Raw genomic sequence first — 23,005 nt, forward strand, 5'->3', positions numbered from 1 at the left:
ACCGTTAGGGCTGTGGTGGTGACCGTTAGGGCTGTGGTGGTGACCGTTAGGGCTGTGGTAGGGACCGTATTACCGTCACACAGGCAGTCATGAGTCATGACCGCAGTCAAATCCTTCGTGACCGTTGAGTCACGGTAATCTCCTCTTATGCACTCTGGTAACGACCTTCAGGTCCTAACGACCTTCAGGTCCAACGACCTTCAGGTCCTAACGACCTGTTACTCAGGGATCTATAGGCCCTCTAACCATCCTGACATCAATGCAAATGAATTCAAAAATCATAATCAAAACAGTATTCATCTCGCTGCGAATGATCCATTTAAAGAACGACATTCAACAACAGGTTGAAACTGAGTAGAAAACATCGTCAATGTTGTTTCAAAGCCTAAACAATGAAATGGACCGCGCTTTCTATACTGATGATTCATTCAGAAAACACCATACACATATTAGACCATAAGCACAGACCTATATATGAGCCCAAGCCCTAAAAAAACCCCTGAACTTAAATAATGATTGTGCTGTTACACAACACATAGCCTGCCGCATATTACCCATGGCACATAATTGGTCTAGCCTGCAGTCCCTTCTGCATATTACCCATGGCACATAATTGGTCTAGCCTGCAGTCCCTTCTGCATATTACCCATGGCACATAATTGGTCTAGCCTGCAGTACCTTCTGCATATTACCCATGGCACATAATTGGTCTAGCCTGCAGTACCTTCTGCATATTACCCATGGCACATAATTGGTCTAGCCTGCAGTACCTTCTGCATATTACCCATGGCACATAATTGGTCTAGCCTGCAGTACCTTCTGCATATTACCCATGGCACATAATTGGTCTAGCCTGCAGTCCCTTCTGCATATTACCCATGGCACATAATTGATCTAGCCTGCAGTACCTTCTGCATATTACCCATGGCACATAATTGGTCTAGCCTGCAGTCCCTTCTGCATATTACCCATGGCACATAATTGGTCTAGCCTGCAGTACCTTCTGCATATTACCCATGGCACATAATTGGTCTAGCCTGCAGTCCCTTCTGCATATTACCCATGGCACATAATTGGTCTAGCCTACAGTCCCTTCTGCATATTACCCATGGCAAATAATTGGTCTAGCCTGCAGTCCCTTCTGCATATTACCCATGGCACATAATTGGTCTAGCCTGCAGTCCCTTCTGCATATTACCCATGGCACATAATTGGTCTAGCCTGCAGTCCCTTCTGCATATTACCCATGGCACATAATTGGTCTAGCCTGCAGTACCTTCTGCATATTACCCATGGCACATAATTGGTCTAGCCTACAGTACCTTCTGCATATTACCCATGGCACATAATTGGTCTAGCCTGCAGTACCTTCTGCATATTACCCATGGCACATAATTGGTCTAGCCTACAGTCCCTTCTGCATATTACCCATGGCACATAATTGGTCTAGCCTACAGTCCCTTCTGCATATTACCCATGGCACATAATTGGTCTAGCCTACAGTCCCTTCTGCATATTACCCATGGCACATAATTGGTCTAGCCTGCAGTACCTTCTGCATATTACCCATGGCACATAATTGATCTAGCCTGCAGTCCCTTCTGCATATTACCCATGGCACATAATTGGTCTAGCCTGCAGTACCTTCTGCATATTACCCATGGCACATAATTGGTCTAGCCTACAGTCCCTTCTGCATATTACCCATGGCACATAATTGGTCTAGCCTACAGTCCCTTCTGCATATTACCCATGGCACATAATTGGTCTAGCCTACAGTACCTTCTGCATATTACCCATGGCACATAATTGGTCTAGCCTGCAGTCCCTTCTGCATATTACCCATGGCACATAATTGGTCTAGCCTACAGTCCCTTCTGCATATTACCCATGGCACATAATTGGTCTAGCCTACAGTCCCTTCGCAAAGTATTCAGACTTGACTTTTTACGCATTTTGTTATGATAAAGCCTTATTTGAAAATGTATAAAAAAATAAAATATATATATATTTCAGCAATCTACACACAATACCCCATAAATGACAAAGCGAAAACAGGTGTAAAAATGTTTGCACATTTATAAAAACATAAAAAACAACACAGGAATAACTTATTTACGTAAGTATTCAGACCCTTTCCTATGAGACTCAGAATTGAGCTCAGGTGCATCCTGTTTCCATTGGTCATCCTTGAGATGTTTCTACAACTTGATTGGAGTCCACCTGTGGTAAATTCAATTGATTGGACATGATTTGGAAAGGCACACCTGTCTATATAAGGTCCCACAGTTGACAGTGCATGTCAGAGCAAAAACCAAGCCATGAGGTCGAAGGAATTGTCCGTAGAGCTCTGAGACAGGATTGTGTCGAGGCACAAATCTGGGGAATTGTACCAAAACATTTATGTAGCATTGAAGGTCCCCAAGAACACAGTGGTCTCCATCATCCTAACATGGAAGAAGTTTGGAACCACCAAGACTCTTCCTAGAGCTGGCCGTTCGGCCAAACTGAGCAATCGGGGGAGAAGAGCCTTTCTCAGGGAGGTGACCAAGAACCCGATGGTCACTCTGACAGAGCTCCAGAGTTCCTCTGTGGAGATGGGAGAACCTTCCAGAAGGACAACCATCTCTGCAGCACTCCACCAAACAGTCCTTTATGGTAGAGTGGCCAGACGGAAGCCACTCCTCAGTAAAAGGCACGACAGACCGCTTGGAGTTTGCCAAAAGCCACCTAAAGACTCTCTGGTCTGATGAAACCAAGATTGAACTCTTTGGCCTGAATGCCAAGCATCACGTCTGGAGGAAACCAGGCACCATCCCTACAGTGAAGCATGGTGGTGGCAGCATCATGCTGTGGGGATGTTTTTCAGAGGCAGGGACTGGGAGACTAGTCTGGATCGAGGGAACGATGAACGGAGCAAAGTACAGAGAGATCCTTGATGAAAACCTGCTCCAGATCGCTCAGGACCTCAGACTGGGGTGAAGGGTCACCATCCAACAGGATAACGACCCTAAGCACACAGCCAAGACAACGCAGGAGTGGCTTCGGGAGAAGTCTCTGAATGTCCTTGAGTGGCCCAGCCAGAGCCCGGACTTGAACCCGATCGAACATCTCTGGAGAGACCTGAAAATAGCTGTGCAGCGACGCTCCCCATCCAACCTGACAGAGCTTGAGAGGATCTGCAGAGAAGAATGGGCGAATCTCCCCAAATACAGGTGTGCCAAGCTTGTAGCGTCATACCCAAGAAGACTCGAGGCTGTAATCTCTGCCAAATGTGCTTCAACAAAGTACTGAGTAAAGTGTCTGAATACTTATGTAAATGTAATATTTCATGTTTTTAGTTTAATAAATTAGCTATGCTTTGTCATTTTGGGGGTATTATGTGTAGATTGATGAGGGGGGGAAAAAACAATGTAATCCATTTTATAATAAGGCTGTAACGTAACAAAATGTGGAAAAAGTCAAGGGGTCTGAATAATTTCTGAATGCACTTTATACTCCAAAATTAAACAAATTCTAGTAATGGCCTTTTGATTGTAGATTGTATTATTATACATACTGGATGGACTGGTTAGCTTATGCTACACTCCAAACGTTATATCCATGAGTCTGGGAGAGAACGTTTAGGCCATGCTGTTTGTTCATTTATTGTGCATGGCGGCATATAGAGTTAGCCTAAAATTATAGTGAATTTGTATTTGATTTTGAATAGCCTAGTAATAGGGATTTTTTTTCCTCCAATATTTTCATAATTAAAAGTCTAACATTACCTTTAGCTACAGAATATCTCATCCCTGTGTTTCCACCTCCTTCTCTCGCTCTCTCCTTCATTCCTTTCTGGAGGGTGCAGAGAGAGGGGCTAGGCATCAGGATAGATAATAATAATAAGGTATTAGAGGTAGATAGATACATGAAGGCAGGGTTTGGAGGGTGCAGAGAGAGGGGCTAGGCATCAGGATAGATAATAATAATAAGGTATTAGAGGTAGATAGATACATGAAGGCAGGGTTTGGAGGGTGCAGAGAGAGGGGCTGCCAACAGTTTTTAATGAAACATGTGACTATCAATGTTCCTAAACATATTTCATGCTTTCCCAAATGAAGCACTGGGTAGCTGCAGGAACAAGGTAGGAAGGCCCATACAGAGTACTGGGTAGCTGCAGGAACAGGGTAGGAGAGCCCATGGCATACAGAGTACTGGGTAGCTGCAGGAACAAGGTAGGAGGGCCCATGGCATACAGAGTACTGGGTAGCTGCAGGAACAAGGTAGGAGAGCCCATGGCATACAGAGTACTGGGTAGCTGCAGGAACAGGGTAGGAGGGCCCATGGCATACAGAGTACTGGGTAGCTGCAGGAACAGGGTAGGAGGGCCCATGGCATACAGAGTACTGGGTAGCTGCAGGAACAAGGTAGGACTCACCCATGGCATACAGAGTACTGGGTAGCTGCAGGAACAGGGTAGGAGGGCCCATGGCATACAGAGTACTGGGTAGCTGCAGGAACAGGGTAGGATAGCCCATGGCATACAGAGTACTGGGTAGCTGCAGGAACAGGGTAGGAGAGCCCATGGCATACAGAGTACTGGGTAGCTGCAGGAACAGGGTAGGATAGCCCATGGCATACAGAGTACTGGGTAGCTGCAGGAACAAGGTAGGAGGGCCCATGGCATACAGAGTACTGGGTAGCTGCAGGAACAAGGTAGGAAGGCCCATGGCATACAGAGTACTGGGTAGCTGCAGGAACAAGGTAGGAGGGCCCATGGCATACAGAGTACTGGGTAGCTGCAGGAACAGGGTAGGAGAGCCCATGGCATACAGAGTACTGGGTAGCTGCAGGAACAGGGTAGGATAGCCCATGGCATACAGAGAACTGGGTAGCTGCAGGAACAGGGTAGGAGAGCCCATGGCATACAGAGTACTGGGTAGCTGCAGGAACAGGGTAGGAGAGCCCATGGCATACAGAGTACTGGGTAGCGGCAGGAACAGGGTAGGAGGGCCCATGGCATACAGAGTACTGGGTAGCTGCAGGAACAGGGTAGGATAGCCCATGGCATACAGAGTACTGGGTAGCTGCAGGAACAAGGTAGGAGGGCCCATGGCATACAGAGTACTGGGTAGCTGCAGGAACAAGGTAGGAGGGCCCATGGCATACAGAGTACTGGGTAGCTGCAGGAACAGGGTAGGAGAGCCCATGGCATACAGAGTACTGGGTAGCTGCAGGAACAAGGTAGGAGGCCCATGGCATACAGAGTACTGGGTAGCTGCAGGAACAAGGTAGGAGAGCCCATGGCATACAGAGTACTGGGTAGCTGCAGGAACAGGGTAGGATAGCCCATGGCATACAGAGTACTGGGTAGCTGCAGGAACAAGGTAGGAGGGCCCATGGCATACAGAGTACTGGGTAGCTGCAGGAACAAGGTAGGAGAGCCCATGGCATACAGAGTACTGGGTAGCTGCAGGAACAGGGTAGGAGAGCCCATGGCATACAGAGTACTGGGTAGCTGCAGGAACAAGGTAGGAGGGCCCATGGCATACAGAGTACTGGGTAGCTGCAGGAACAAGGTAGGAAGGCCCATGGCATACAGAGTACTGGGTAGCTGCAGGAACAAGGTAGGAGGGCCCATGGCATACAGAGTACTGGGTAGCTGCAGGAACAGGGTAGGAGAGCCCATGGCATACAGAGTACTGGGTAGCTGCAGGAACAGGGTAGGAGAGCCCATGGCATACAGAGTACTGGGTAGATGCAGGAACAGGGTAGGATAGCCCATGGCATACAGAGTACTGGGTAGCTGCAGGAACAGGGTAGGAGAGCCCATGGCATACAGAGTACTGGGTAGCTGCAGGAACAGGGTAGGAGAGCCCATGGCATACAGAGTACTGGGTAGATGCAGGAACAGGGTAGGATAGCCCATGGCATACAGAGTACTGGGTAGCTACAGGAACAGGGTAGGATAGCCCATGGCATACAGAGTACTGGGTAGCTGCAGAACAGGATAGGAGAGCCCATACAGAGTACTGGGTAGCTGCAGGAACAGGGTAGGAGAGCCCATGGCATACAGAGTACTGGGTGGAATATCAAGGGTCGTGCAGCAGAGGCTGAGTAGCTTACCCAGCATGACTGGAAAACAAACTGCCAGAAAAGTAGCTTCCATTCACTATTGGAGTGCATACAGATTGTCTTTTCCCCTGAACCCTGTGCCTGCTGATTTGATCATGGGCCATTCTAAATCATAACTCATTTTACATTTTAGTAAAGTTGAGAGTACATTGATTTTAGCCTGATGGGAAAAAATATGGTCCCTTGATGAGAGAACAGTGTGTGCAGGCAAGGAACAGACCACAAAATCACTAGTCTATAGTCGCATTATACAGAGCACATCATCACTAGTCTATAGTCGCATTATACAGACCACATCACTAGTCTACAGTAGCATTGTACAGACCACATCACTAGTCTATAGTCGCATTATACAGACCACATCACTAGTCTACAGTAGCATTATACAGACCACATCACTAGTCTATAGTAGCATTATACAGACCACATCATCACTAGTCTATAGTCGCATTATACAGACCACATCACTAGTCTACAGTAGCATTATACAGACCACATCATCACTAGTCTATAGTCGCATTATACAGACCACATCACTAGTCTATAGTAGCATTATACAGACCACATCACTAGTCTATAGTAGCATTATACAGACCACATCATCACTAGTCTATAGTAGCATTATACAGACCACATCATCACTAGTCTATAGTAGCATTATACAGACCACATCATCACTAGTCTATAGTAGCATTATACATACCACATCACTAGTCTATAGTAGCATTATACAGACCACATCACTAGTCTATAGTAGCATTATACAGACCATATGCAGCATGTTTTGGATTTCTAAGACATTCTAAGGTTTGCATCATTCACACCTAAAGTTGAAGACAACATGAAGGATAATCTACTGCCAATATAACCAGACAACATGAAGGATAATCTACTGCCAATATAACCAGACAACATGAAGGATAATCTACTGCCAATATAACCAGACAACATGAAGGATAATCTACTGCCAATATAACCAGACAACATGAAGGATAATCTACTGCCAATATAACCAGACAACATGAAGGATAATCTACCGCCAATATAACCAGACAACATGAAGGATAATCTACTGCCAATATAACCAGACAACATGAAGGATAATCTACTGCCAATATAACCAGACAACATGAAGGATAATCTACTGCCAATATAACCAGACAACATGAAGGATAATCTACTGCCAATATAACCAGACAACATGAAGGATAATCTACTGACAATATAACCAGACAACATGAAGGATAATCTACTGCCAATATAACCAGACAACATGAAGGATAATCTACAGCCAATATAACCAGACAACATGAAGGATAATCTACTGCCAATATAACCAGACAACATGAAGGATAATCTACTGCCAATATAACCAGACAACATGAAGGATAATCTACTGCCAATATAACCAGACAACATGAAGGATAATCTACTGCCAATATAACCAGACAACATGAAGGATAATCTACTGCCAATATAACCAGACAACATGAAGGATAATCTACTGCCAATATAACCAGACAACATGAAGGATAATCTACTGCCAATATAACCAGACAACATGAAGGATAATCTACTGCCAATATAACCAGACAACATGAAGGATAATCTACTGCCAATATAACCAGACAACATGAAGGATAATCTACTGCCAATATAACCAGACAACATGAAGGATAATCTACTGCCAATATAACCAGACAACATGAAGGATAATCTACTGCCAATATAACCAGACAACATGAAGGATAATCTACTGCCAATATAACCAGACAACAAACTCAAAATGATACATTTTCAGGACATGAACCAAGAACAACAACAATGCATTGCAACAAGTTACATTTGTAAAGCACGTTGATAAAGGTCCAGTATCAACTCATCCATCCAGGCAGTACAGTAACCAAGGCAGTAGGCAGTACAGTAACCAAGGCAGTACAGTAACCAAGGCAGTACGCAGTACAGTAACCAAGGCAGTACAGTAGCCAAGGCAGTAGGCAGTACAGTAACCAAGGCAGTACAGTAACCAAGGCAGTACAGTAACCAAGGCAGTACAGTAACCAAGGCAGTACAGTAGCCAAGGCAGTAGGCAGTACAGTAGCCAAGGCAGTAGACAGTACAGTAACCAAGGCAGTACAGTAGCCAAGGCAGTAGACAGTACAGTAACCAAGGCAGTACAGTAACCAAGGCAGTAGACAGTACAGTAACCAAGGCAGTAGACAGTACAGTAACCAAGGCAGTAGACAGTACAATAACCAAGGCAGTACAGTAACCAAGGCAGTAGACAGTACAGTAACCAAGGCAGTACAGTAACCAAGGCAGTACAGTAACCAAGGCAGTAGACAGTACAGTAACCAAGGCAGTACAGTAACCAAGGCAGTACAGTAACCAAGGCAGTAGACAGTACAGTAACCAAGGCAGTAGACAGTACAGTAACCAAGGCAGTACAGTAACCAAGGCAGTAGACAGTACAGTAGCCAAGGCAGTAGACAGTACAGTAGCCAAGGCAGTAGACAGTACAGTAACCAAGGCAGTACAGTAACCAAGGCAGTAGACAGTACAGTAACCAAGGCAGTAGACAGTACAGTAACCAAGGCAGTATTAAATTCATCATGACATTCCTGCAGCAGCACCTCTTCGTTAGGCTTCCTCCCTCTGCAGCCTGCCCTCAACCCTGTCTGTCTGCGTCCCAATTATCTACCCTTCTGACCCAAGTGTACACTTGTGCACTTCCCTTCACTCAAATGCTTGGGGAGGAATGCACAAGTGTACACTTCGCAGAGAATTGGGACAGTGACTACGTCGCGAATGAAACCCTATTCCCTACACAGTGCACTCCTTTATACCACAGCCCTATGGCACCCTATCCCCTACATAGTGCACTACTATTGACCAGAGCCCTGGAACAGGGTGCCATTTGACACTTATCCACAGCATTCGTGTCTGTCGTCCTCAGGTGACCCACTTCCTTTCCTCTACGCCCCCTGGTGACATGGCACATTGTGCTTCCTGGTAATTACTGTGGCTGGGGGAGCTGCTGGCCAATCAGATGGCCTGATGGAGGCAAGCAAAGCCTAGGGAAGTACCTAATGCATTCACCAGACAGCACTGGTTACAATACACGACAGAACACCCCAGAAAACAGCATCTAACACATCTCCAACTAATGTGATCCAGTCACCACCAAGCAGAATAACAATACAGAGATCCACACACCAGAAACCAAATTACAGCGATAACCTGGAAATTACAGATATAACTTTAGTGAACTAGAAATACTATTATTTTGAGCAGTATATTTCCAGAGATCCAGACACCAGAAACACATTTGTTTGGCAGGGTAGGGTGTTACATTTATTTTATTATTACATATTTATTTATACTTTTTACATTTCATTTTGTAATAATAAGAACACATATCTCAGGACAGTGAAGAAAATGTGGAGGAATGTCACGTTTTGTACACACTTGATAAAAAAAAAAAACAGCGTCAATATTATCATTATTCACAGTCCCATTAAACAAGCTACAAAGACTCCTAAAACACAAAGTTGACATTATATAAAACTATTGGTAACTAACACTGTGGAGGAGGTTGGGAGTGAGGCATGGAGGGAGGGGGTTGATGTATTGATAAAGGTCTACCAGACAGATAGGGGTCTGATAGATCGATAGGAGACTAGTTATGGAGGGTAGGAGTCTGATAGATCGATAGGAGACTAGTTATGGAGGGTAGGAGTCAGTCCATCGATAGGAGACTAGTTATGGAGGGTAGGAGTCAGTCCATCGATAGGAGACTAGTTATGGAGGGTAGGGGTCTGATAGATCGATAGGAGACTAGTTATGGAGGGTAGGGGTCTGATAGATCGATAGGAGACTAGTTATGGAGGGTAGGAGTCAGTCCATCGATAGGAGACTAGTTATGGAGGGTAGGGGTCTGATAGATCGATAGGAGACTAGTTATGGAGGGTAGGAGTCAGTCCATCGATAGGAGACTAGTTATGGAGGGTAGGGGTCTGATTGATCGATAGGAGACTAGTTATGGAGGGTAGGAGTCAGTCCATCGATAGGAGACTAGTTATGGAGGGTAGGGGTCTGATTGATCGATAGGAGACTAGTTATGGAGGGTAGGGGTCTGATAGATCGATAGGAGACTAGTTATGGAGGGTAGGAGTCAGTCCATCGATAGGAGACTAGTTATGGAGGGTAGGGGTCAGTCCATCGATAGGAGACTAGTTATGGAGGGTAGGAGTCTGTAGATCGATAGGAGACTAGTTATGGAGGGTAGGGGTCTGATAGATCGATAGGAGACTAGTTATGGAGGGTAGGAGTCAGTCCATCGATAGGAGACTAGTTATGGAGGGTAGGGGTCTGATAGATCGATAGGAGACTAGTTATGGAGGGTAGGAGTCAGTCCATCGATAGGAGACTAGTTATGGAGGGTAGGGGTCTGATTGATCGATAGGAGACTAGTTATGGAGGGTAGGAGTCAGTCCATCGATAGGAGACTAGTTATGGAGGGTAGGGGTCTGATTGATCGATAGGAGACTAGTTATGGAGGGTAGGGGTCTGATAGATCGATAGGAGACTAGTTATGGAGGGTAGGGGTCAGTCCATCGATAGGAGACTAGTTATGGAGGGTAGGGGTCTGATAGATCGATAGGAGACTAGTTATGGAGGGTAAGGGTCAGTCCATCGATAGGAGACTAGTTATGGAGGGTAGGGGTCTGATAGATCGATAGGAGACTAGTTATGGAGGGTAGGGGTCAGTCCATCGATAGGAGACTAGTTATGGAGGGTAGGGGTCTGATAGATCGATAGGAGACTAGTTATGGAGGGTAGGGGTCAGTCCATCGATAGGAGACTAGTTATGGAGGGTAGGGGTCTGATTGATCGATAGGAGACTAGTTATGGAGGGTAGGGGTCTGATTGATCGATAGGAGACTAGTTATGGAGGGTAGGGGTCTGATAGATCGATAGGAGACTAGTTATGGAGGGTAGGGGTCAGTCCATCGATAGGAGACTAGTTATGGAGGGTAGGGGTCAGTCCATCGATAGGAGACTAGTTATGGAGGGTAGGGGTCAGTCCATCGATAGGAGACTAGTTATGGAGGGTAGGGGTCTGATAGATCGATAGGAGACTAGTTATGGAGGGTAGGGGTCTGATAGATCGATAGGAGACTAGTTATGGAGGGTAGGGGCCAGTCCATCGATAGGAGACTAGTTATGGAGGGTAGGGGCCAGTCCATCGATAGGAGACTAGTTATGGAGGGTATGGGTCTGATAGATCGATAGGAGACTAGTTATGGAGGGTAGGGGCCAGTCCATCGATAGGAGACTAGTTATGGAGGGTAGGGGCCAGTCCATCGATAGGAGACTAGTTATGGAAGGTAGGGGCCAGTCCATCGATAGGAGACTAGTTATGGAGGGTAGGGGCCAGTCCATCGATAGGAGACTAGTTATGGAGGGTAGGGGCCAGTCCATCGATAGGAGACTAGTTATGGAGGGTAGGGGCCAGTCCATCGATAGGAGACTAGTTATGGAGGGTAGGGGCCAGTCCATCGATAGGAGACTAGTTATGGAGGGTAGGGGCCAGTCCATCGATAGGAGACTAGTTATGGAGGGTAGGGGCCAGTCCATCGATAGGAGACTAGTTATGGAGGGTAGGGGCCAGTCCATCGATAGGAGACTAGTTATGGAAGGTAGGGGTCAGTCCATCGATAGGAGACTAGTTATGGAGGGTTGGGGTCAGTCCATCGATAGGAGACTAGTTATGGAGGGTTGGGGCCAGTCCATCGATAGGAGACTAGTTATGGAGGGTAGGGGCCAGTCCATCGATAGGAGACTAGTTATGGAGGGTAGGGGCCAGTCCATCGATAGGAGACTAGTTATGGAGGGTAGGGGACAATAATGGCAGGAGGTATTGGGTAGGTTGATGAGGTGATGGTGTTATACACAGACAATGGTCTCTACACACTCATCATGCTTCACCAGGACCTCGTTTATCTTTTATCTACATCATCATCATCATCAATAAACAACCACTACGGGGTCAAAATGGGGGGAACTGAACATATCCATCCACATAAAAAAAGAGAGATAGATAGAACTACTATTAAGAGTGTACTACTGAGTGTACTACTGAGTGTACGACTGAGTGTACGACTGAGTGTACGACTGAGTGTACTACTGAGTGTACTACTGAGTGTACTACTGAGTGTACTACTGCTGCTGCCGTCCGAGGAGCATTATGAATAGACAGCGTCATAGATAGAACACATTAGATTCTAATATGGTTCTTCTCTGTGAGGGACTTGGTCCAGGCTTTGGTTGCTCTCTGGATAACCCAAGCAGACCCGGGTTCAAACATCTGTGCTTTATTGAGCTTGCCTGGCACAGTGGAACCAATTACAACAGTCTCAAAAAACTCCAAACCATCTGGGTTACTCCAGCCAGGCATAAAGAAAACGGATACTAGTTTAACCCAGGTAGGTCTGAACCAGCATTGACGCCGTCACTAAGTAACACTAGCCGTCGCTGTAAACAGAGATCTTAACAAACTGGCCAAGGGAGTGGAGTGTGCTGTCCGTACAGGACTGGACTGGGGCCAGAGATAACGATATAGAAGTCTACAGGGCATGATAGAGGATGATGTCATAATAATAAGGTAGAAAAATACAAATAAAAGACACAAAAAAAAAGATAAGTAAAAACCCCAAAGAAAAATTTAACCACAAACAAAAAATGTAGTCTTTGGTGTTCCCTCAGTCAAACAGAGAGAGAAATGTAGTCTTTGGTGTTCCCTCAGTCAAACAGAGAGAGAAATGTTTTGCATAAAGCAGGGGGGGCTGGTAGCTCTCCTCTGATCCGAGGTCGATCTCAAACCAACCCCCCCCCAACCAACCAACCAACCAACCGGCGTCCAGTTCCTGAACAAAACACCAACTACTACTGGCTGATAGAGTGAACTGCACCTTGGGGAATCATGACACAAGCAACAACAATACTTTTATGGTTGAAACTAAACTAGAATGAAAATGGAACAGGTTTTTCAGTCAGCGTGCTGTTTGATTGATCCATAGGCTATAGAAGAGAAGAGCACTACACCAGTCTCATTGTGACATTAAAAAGACACCTCAATAAGAAGTAGGTATTTTCAGATTTTCCTTGCATGGGGTGAGTGGGCTATTAAAACTTAGGCCAATAGGAGGAGGAGGGAGGGGTTGGTTCGTCTAGTGTGGAGAGTCTACAGCAGGGATGGCCAACTTTCATGGGGCTGAAGTGGCTCGAGGCTCAGCGTACCCATCATGCAGGGCTGAAGAGGCTCGAGGGTCGAGGCTCAGCGTACCCATCATGCAGGGCTGAAGAGGCTCGAGGGACAGCGTACCCATCATGCAGGGCTGAAGAGGCTCGAGGCTCGAGGCTCAGCGTACCCATCATGCAGGGCTGAAGAGGCTCGAGGGACAGCGTACCCACACAAGATTCTCTAACAAATTTCCTGCAATTCTACACGTTTTTAGGGTGGGGAGAAATGTTTGCAGTCTTTAATATATCTGAATGAGAGTGACTAACAAAATCACTGGGTTAACCATGCCTGCTCTACAGACATTTACTAGTCAAACCATTCCAGGCTTAGTCCATCAAAAATACCTACTTAGTCCATCAAAAATACCTACTTAGTCCATCAAAAATACCTACTTAGGTCAGCAAAAAATACAGTCATTTATGAATATTTTTCTATTATTCAGCAAAAGTATTGAACATAGACTTTAAAGGGAAGGGAACTTCTATTCAACTCTATGGACTCAATATTACAGCGTTGTCAATACTTTTAATAGTTTCCTATTTTTTCTGGATGCCCTAATGCAGTTGGTTCCCAACCAGGGGTACTAGGACCCCTGGGGGTATTTGGCCTACCCACAGGGGGTACTGGAGAAGACTCATGAGACCATAGGACTACTGGTAAAATCCACACGATGGGGTACTTCAAGGGGTACTCCAGGCAGAGCAAAATTCACTTGGTGGTACAGTAACCTAAAAAGTTTGGGAACCACTGGCCTAAAAGGTCTAGACATCACCAGCTATCACCAATGTAAATGACCAATACAGACAGTCTCCTCGTGGCCCCGCTAAAGTAACACCATCACCTCTTGGGGACGGCCTAGGGAGTGTGGGGCTACTGTGGGCTCGTGTTTTGCAGGACAGAGACAGGAAGTTATATTTATGTGGTTGAATGAGTGTTTGAGAGAAAGTGACATGTTCTATAAGGACCGGTCTTTCTGCAGGGCTGAGATGTGGAGGGGTCTATAAGGACCGGTCTTTCTGCAGGGCTGAGATGTGGAGGGGTCTATAAGGACTGGTCTGTCTGCAGGGCTGAGATGTGGAGGGGTCTATAAGGACTGGTCTTTCTGCAGGGCTGAGATGTGGAGGGGTCTATAATGTGGAGAGGTCTATAAGGACTGGTCTTTCTGCAGGGCTGAGATGTGGAGGGGTCTATAAGGACTGGTCTTTCTGCAGGGCTGAGATGTGGAGGGGTCTAGAAGGACTGGTCTTTCTGCAGGGCTGAGATGTGGAGGGGTCTATAAGGACTGGTCTTTCTGCAGGGCTGAGATGTGGAGGGGTCTATAATGTGGAGAGGTCTATAAGGACTGGTCTTTCTGCAGGGCTGAGATGTGGAGAGGTGGAGGTGCTCGTCCACTCCACTCCCTCAGCTGTCCATCCTTGAAGATGAGGTTGAGAGCGGGCAGCGGAACACCAGACTCGGCCGGGGGCTGGCTGAGAGGACCGGATACTCCACTGTCAGGGTCGGGCTGACCCTGACTGCCATCCTATAGGACACACAGGTCAGGGGTCAAAGGTCAGTTGTGTATAACACAGTACATTAGGCACCAAAAGGAAGAAAACGGAATATAACTGGGCAGGAATTGTCCAATAAGAAATACCTGGAATTGTCCAATACGAAATGCTAATGTACATTTTACATTGCAAAACATTTAAAAACGTTTTCTGTTGTGTGCCCTTATGAACACGACTCAGGTACTTTCATGTAGTATGTTACTAGAACTAATGAGCCAGATCTTTCATGTAGTATTTCACTAGAACTAATGAGCCAGATCTTTCATGTAGTATTTCACTAGAACTAATGAGCCAGATCTTTCATGTAGTATTTCACTAGTACTAATGAGCCAGATCTTTCATGTAGTATGTTACTAGTACTAATGAGCCAGCTCTTTCATGTAGTATTTCACTAGTATGTTGTTTTTGCCATCATTGTCCATGCTAGCTGGGCTAACAACAAATGTAGAACTACTGATGCTAGCATTGGATGTGCTCGTGGAAGCAGAACAACTTGTGTCGTCGACACGTGCAGGTGTAGTACTGCTGGTAGTAGCAGGTGTAGTACTGCTGTCGCAGAGTTTTCTGTTAGCAGGTGTAGTACTGCTGGTAGTAGCAGGTGTAGTACTGCTGGTAGTAGCAGGTGTAGTACTGCTGGTAGTAGCAGGTGTAGTACTGCTGGTAGTAGCAGGTGTAGTACTGCTGGTAGTAGCAGGTGTAGTACTGCTGGTAGTAGCAGTACTACCAGGAATACCTGATGGGAAAACCTGATGTATACGGATATTTGTAAATGGATAATTGTATATTGATACTTTATATGGATATTTTTATATGATATATGGATATTTGTATATTGATATATGGATATTGATATATGGATATTTGTATATGGATATAGATATTGATAAATGGATATTTGTAAATTGATACATGGAAATTTAAATATTGATAATTGTATATTGATACTTTATATGGATATTTTTATATGATATATGGATATTTGTATATTGATATATGGATATTTGTATATTGATATATGTATATTGATATATGTATATTTGTATATGGATATAGATATATTGATATTTGTACATGGACATTTGTATATTGATTTATGGAAATGTTATATGGATATACGGATATTTGTATATTGATATTTGTATATGGAAAAACTGATATTTGTATATTATGTATATGGATACGGATATGTATATTTGCATATGGATATTGATATTTGTATATTGATATATGGATATACGTATACATGTATATTTGTATATGATATATGTATATGGATATATGTATATTGATATATGTATATTTGTATATTGCCATTGATATATGTATATTTGTATATTGAGATATATATATATATATATATATATTTGGGTATTTGTATATGGATATATGTATATTGATATATGTATATTGATATATGTATACGGATATATGTATACGGATACTGATACATGGATATTTGTATATTGATACATGGATATTTGTATATTGATACATGGATTATATTGATACATGGATATTTGTATATTGATACATGGATATTTGTATATTGATACATGGATATTTGTATATTGATACATGGATATTTGTATATGTATACTTGTATATGGATATTTATACTTGTATATGTATATTGATATATGGATATTTGTATATTGATATATGTATATTGATATATTGATATGGATATATAGATATTGATATTTGTATATTGATACATGTATATTGATATATGGATATACGTATATTTGTATATGATATATGAGTATTTGTATATGGATTTTTGTATATTGATATATGTATACTGATACATGGATATTTGTATATTGATACATGGATATTTGTATATTGATACATGGATATTTGTATATTGATACATGGATATTTGTATATTGATACATGGATATTTGTATATTGATATATGTATACTTGTATATGGATATTTATATATGGATTTTTTTATATTGATATATGTATATGGATATATGTATATGGATATTGATATTTGTATATTGATATATGGATATACGTATATATGTATATTTGTATATGATATATGGATATATGTATATTGATATGTATATTTGTATATTGATATATGTATATTGATATATAGATATATGTATATGGATATATGTATATTGATATATGTATACTGATATATGGATATGGATACTGATACATGGATATGGATACTGATACATGGATATTTGTATATTGATACATGGATATATGTATATTGATATATGGATATTTGTATATGTATACCTGTATATGGATCTATGGATATTTCTATATGGATATTTGTATATTGATATTTGTATATTTGTATATGGATACATGTATATTGTTATATGTATATTGATATGTATATATGGATATTTGTATATTGATATATGTATATTTGTATATTGATATTTGTATATTGATATATGGATATATAGATATATGGATATTTGTATATGGATATTTCTATATAGATATATGTATATTGATATATGTATATAGATATATGTATATTTGTATATAGATATTTGTATATTGATATATGGATATTATGTATATAGATATATGGATATTTGTATATGGATATTTCTATATAGATATATGTATATTGATATATGGATATATGTATATAGATATTTGTATATTTGTATATAGATATTTGTATATTGATATATTGATATATGGATATTTGTATATTGATATATGTATATTGATATATGTATATTTGTATATTGATATATGTATATTTGTATATTGATATATGTATATTGATATATGTATATTTGTATATTGATATATGTATATTGATATATGTATATTTGTATATTGATATTTGTATATGGATATTTGTATATGGATATATGGATATTTGTATATGGATATATTGATATTTGTATATGGATATCTGGATATTTGTATATTGATATATGGATATATGTATATTGATATGGATATTTGTATATTGTTATATGGATATTGATATATGTATATTGATATATGTATATTTGTATATTGATATATGGATATTTGTATATTGATATATGGATATTTGTATATTGATATATGTATATTGATATATGTATATTTGTATATGGATATTTGTATATGGATATTTGTATACTGATATATGTATATTTGTATATTGATATATGTATATTGATATATGTATATTGATATATGTATATTTGTATATTGATATATGTATATTTGTATATGGATATATGTATATTGGTATATGGATATTTGTATATGGATATATGTATATTGATATATGTATATTTGTATATTGATATATGTATATTGATATATGGATATTTGTATATTGATATATGTATATTTGTATATTGATATATGTATATGGATATATGTATATTGATATATGTATATTGATATTTGTATATGGATATATGGATATTTGTATATGGATATATGGATATTTGTATATTGATATATGGATATTTGTATATTGATATGGATATTTGTATATTGATATATGTATATTGATATATGTATATTTGTATATTGATATATGGATATTTGTATATTGATATATGTATATTTGTATATGGATATCTGCGCATCACTTGTTTTGATGATGAAAGTTATAAGGATGATGTAATTATCATTCATGTTGCTGTTGTCTGGTTTATTGTTGCAGTCTTAATGTCCTCAGTATGACCTCATTTCTTTCTCTATTTTATTTGACTCTATGTTCTGCTGAGTTATGTGTCTGATTCCTAAAGAGGACGCTTCTCTCATGGTCATGCCATAGGTTTATAGGGGATCTGGCTGGGCGCTTGAGGGGTGGCAGCATGGAAACAGGTTTATGAGACTGGACCACTTTCAGTGTTCAGATTGGTCCAGTCTCATAATGCCACTTTCAGTGTTCTGTTCTGATTGGCATTATGAGACTGGTCCACTTTCAGTGTTCTGTTCTGATTGGCTGGTTTGATTTGAGCGCTCTTTAAGTGGCAGAGAGGTGTAATACAATAGAAAGCAGCTCTTACCTGGAATGACTGAACAAAACTCAGAACATTTAATGATAGTTTCCGGCTGGAATGAAGTAAGTCTTGAAGGCTGAAACAACAAAGAATGACACCTTCATCCTTATTTTAAGTTGACATTTTTTAAGATTGAAAAAAAAAAAAATAACAAAAAATAAACTCTAGTCTTTTTCCATTTCCCAACCAGGACATAAAAAACAGGCACTTTATGTTGTTCTTCCAGTACCTGTCTTTGCTACAGAGGCCGTGCGAGGCGATCTTTCTGCATATTTTGCGGTTCAGCTCGGAGCTGAAGAGGGGCATCCCAAAGCACAGCTCTAGAGGGACCCACTCATCTTCTGTCAACGGCACTGCAGGGTGGGTACATAACATCAAACAGGGACACTGCAAGGAGGTACTTAACATAGCATCATCAAACGGGGACAAGAAGAGAGATAAGTCACGGAACGTGAGAGTATAAGAATAGAATAGAATATAACCAAGGATGGAAATCTCAGTGACACAGACGAGGTCTCACAACATACACATTAACAATATATACTGTACACTGAGTGGACAAAACATCAGGAACACCTGCTCTTTCCAGACATAGACTGACCAGGTGATTCCAGGTGAAAGCTATGATCCCTGATTGATGTCACTTGTTAAATCCACTTGAAATCAGTGTAGATGAAAGGGAGGAGACAGGTTAAAGAAGGATATTTAAGCCTTGAGACAATTGAGACACGGATTGTGTATGTGTGCCATTCAGACGGTGAATTGGCAAGACAAAATATTAAAGTGTCTTTGAACGGGGTATGGTAGTAGGTGCCAGGCGCACCGGTTTGTGTCAAGAACTGCAACGATGCTGAGGTTTTTCACGTTCAACAGTTTCCCGTGTGTATCAAGAATGGTCCACCACCCAAAGGACATCCAGTCAACTTGACACAACTGTGGGAAGCATTGGAGTCAACATGGGCCAGCCTCCCTGCTTCCGATACCCCAGCCTCCCTGCTTCCGATACCCCAGCCTCCCTGCTTCCGATACCCCAGCCTCCCTGCTTCCGATACCCCAGCCTCCCTGCTTCCGATACCCCAGCCTCCCTGCTTCCGATACCCCAGCCTCCCTGCTTCCGATACCCCAGCCTCCCTGCTTCCGATACCCCAGCGTCCCAGCTTCCGATACCCCAGCGTCCCAGCTTCCGATACCCCAGCGTCCCTGCTTCCGATACCCCAGCGTCCCTGCTTCCGATACCCCAGCCTCCCTGCTTCCGATACCCCAGCGTCCCTGCTTCCGATACCCCAGCGTCCCTGCTTCCGATACCCCAGCGTCCCTGCTTCCGATACCCCAGCGTCCCTGCTTCCGATACCCCAGCCTCCCTGCTTCCGATACCCCAGCCTCCCTGCTTCCGATACCCCAGCCTCCCTGCTTCCGATACCCCAGCGTTCCTGTGCAACTCTTTCAAAACCTTATTGAGTCCATTCCCAGATGAATTGAGGCTGTTCTGATGGAAAAAGAGGGTGCAACTCATTATTAGGTGTTCCTAATGTTGTGTACACTCAGTGTATACCTGTTAGAAACTGAGGAACAGATAAGGGGAAAGGGGGGGGGTGAAACTCATTATTAGGAAGGTGTTCCTAATGTTGTGTATATCAAGTCAATGTTGGCTAAAACTCCAGTTCCCAGGTTGTTAAGATAAGAGTTTGGTATTGCTTGTCCGATTTAAAAGCCTCTTCCAAAGAGATGAATAGTCACTATTGTATTCTAAGTGGTATACTAGTAGTATGAACATTGGAACATAGCCAGTTTGAGTAGCCCCACTGTACTGTCCCCTTCTGCTGCTTGCTTTCCTTCTCCAAATGTAGTGCACTACATAGGGAATAGGGTGCTATTTCAGATTGCCCGCAAGTTTGAGTAGACTGTACTATACCTTCTGCTGCTTGCTTTCCTCCATTGTTGTCCTCTGTGACCAGCTCAAAGGACTCCGTGCTGCTGTTGGCCTCCAATCCACCACCCAGATGACTGTCTCCTGTACAGACAGGACAAGTTACCCACCACCCAGTTGCCTAGTTAAATAAGGATTAAAAACCCAGTTGGCACTCTGGACAGCACTGCGGTTGAGGGCGGTGCAGTTGCCGTACCAGGCGGTGATACAGCCCGAAGGGATGCTCTCAATGGTGCATCTGTAAAAGTTTGTGAGGGTCTTTGGGGCCAAGAGTAATTTTTTCAGCCTCCTGAGGTTGAAGAGGTGCTGTTGCGCCATCTTCACCACGCTGTCTCTGCGTGGGTGGACCATTTCAGATTGTCAGTGACGTCGAGGAACTTTAAGCTTTTTACCTTCTCCATGAAGTCTAGGACCCAGTTGCATAGGGCGGGGTTCAGACACAAATGATGAGTTTGGAGGGTACTATGGTGTTGAAGGCTGAGCTGTTGGCAATGAACAGCATTCTTACATAGGTATTCCTCTTGTCCAGATGGGACAGGGCAGTGTCATGGCGATTGCATCATCTATGGACCTATTGAGGCAGTATGCAAATTGAAATTGGGTCTAGGGTGTCAGGTAACGTGGAGGTGATATGATCCTCAAATAGTCTCTCAAAGCACTTCATGGTGACTGAAGTGAGTGCTGCTGGACGATAGTCATTTAGTTCAGTTACTTTTGCTTTCTTGGGTAGAGGAACAATGGTGGCCATCTTGAAGCATATGGGGACAACAGACTGGGATAGGGAGAGATTGAATATGTCCATAAACACTCCAGCCAGCTGGTCTGCGCATGCTCTGAGGACGCAGCTAGGGATGCTGTCTGGGCCGGTAGCCTTTACGAGGGTTAACAGGCTTAAATGTTTTACTCAAGTCGACCGCGGAGAACAGGAGCCCACAGTCCTTGGGAGCGGGCCGCATCGATGGCACCGTTGATGGCACTGTGTTATCCTTAAAGAGGACGAAGAAAGTGTTTAGCTTGTCTGGGAATAAGACATCCTTGTCTGCGACGTGGCTGGTTTTCCCTGTAATCAGTGATTGTCTGTAGACCCTGCCACATTCAGTTGAAGTCGGAAGTTTACATACACTTAGGTTGGAGTCATTAAAACTCGTTTTTCAACCACTCCACAATTTTCTTGTTAGCAAACTATAGTTTTGGCAAGTCGGTTAGGACATCTACTTTGTGCATGACACGAGTCACTTTTCCAACAATTGTTTACAGACAGATTATTTCACTTATAATTCACTGTATCACAATTCCAGTGGGTCAGAAGTTTACATACACTAAGTTGACTGTGCCTTTAAACAGCTTGGAAAATTCCAGAAAATGATGTAATGGCTTTAGAAGCTTCTGATAGGCTAATTGACATAATTTGAGTCAATTGGAGGTGTACCTGTGGATGTATTTCAAGGCCTACCTTCAAACTCAGTGCCTCTTTGCTTGACATCATGGGAAAATCAAAAGAAATCAGCCAAGACCTCAGAAAAACAATTGTAGACCTCCGCAAGTCTGGTTCATCCTTGGGAGCAATTTCCAAACGCCTGAAGGTACCCCGATTATCTGTACAAACAATAGTACGCAAGTATAAACACCATGAGACCACGCAGCCGTCATACCGCTCAGGAAGGAGACGCTTCTAGAGATGAACGTACTTTGTTGCGAAAAGTGCAAATCAATCCCAGAACAACAGCAAAGAACCTTGTGAAGATGCTGGAGGAAACAGGTACAAAAGTATCTATATCCACAGTAAAACGAGTCCTATATCGACATAATCTAAAAGGCCACTCAGCAAGGAAGAAGCCACTGCTCCAAAACCGCCATAGAAAAGTCAGACTACGGTTTGCAACTGCACATGGGGACAAAGATCGTACTTTTTGGAGAAATGTCCTCTGGTCTGATGAAACAAAAATAGAACTGCTTGGCCATAATGACCATCGTTATGTTTGGAGGAAAAAGGGGGAGGCTTGCAAGCCGAAGAACACCATCCCAACCATGGAGTACGGGGGTGGCAGCATCATGTTGTGGGGGTGTTGCAGGGAGGGACTGGTGCACTTCACAAAATAGA

At 42.7% G+C, this 23,005-nt stretch overlaps 1 protein-coding gene across 3 annotated transcripts in view; it reads right to left on the minus strand.

Annotated features, from left to right (window-relative positions):
- Positions 1 to 11,310: 11,310 nt before the first annotated feature.
- The window catches only part of fam91a1 (family with sequence similarity 91 member A1), a 112,769-nt gene continuing 101,074 nt past the window's right edge, over positions 11,311 to 23,005 (minus strand). For all 3 annotated transcript variants that reach the window (XM_045695090.1, XM_045695088.1, XM_045695089.1), the window contains 4 exons: positions 20,890 to 20,988; positions 19,207 to 19,330; positions 18,984 to 19,053; positions 11,311 to 14,945 (listed from right to left, as the gene is read on the minus strand). In XM_045695090.1, coding sequence (XP_045551046.1) covers positions 14,757 to 14,945; positions 18,984 to 19,053; positions 19,207 to 19,330; positions 20,890 to 20,988 — 482 coding nt within the window. In that variant the 3' untranslated portion in view covers positions 11,311 to 14,756. The remainder of the gene's footprint in view (positions 14,946 to 18,983; positions 19,054 to 19,206; positions 19,331 to 20,889; positions 20,989 to 23,005) is intronic.

The sequence above is a fragment of the Salmo salar genome, chromosome ssa14, assembly GCF_905237065.1.
Source record: "Salmo salar chromosome ssa14, Ssal_v3.1, whole genome shotgun sequence".
NCBI classification, from domain to species: Eukaryota; Metazoa; Chordata; class Actinopteri; order Salmoniformes; family Salmonidae; genus Salmo; species Salmo salar.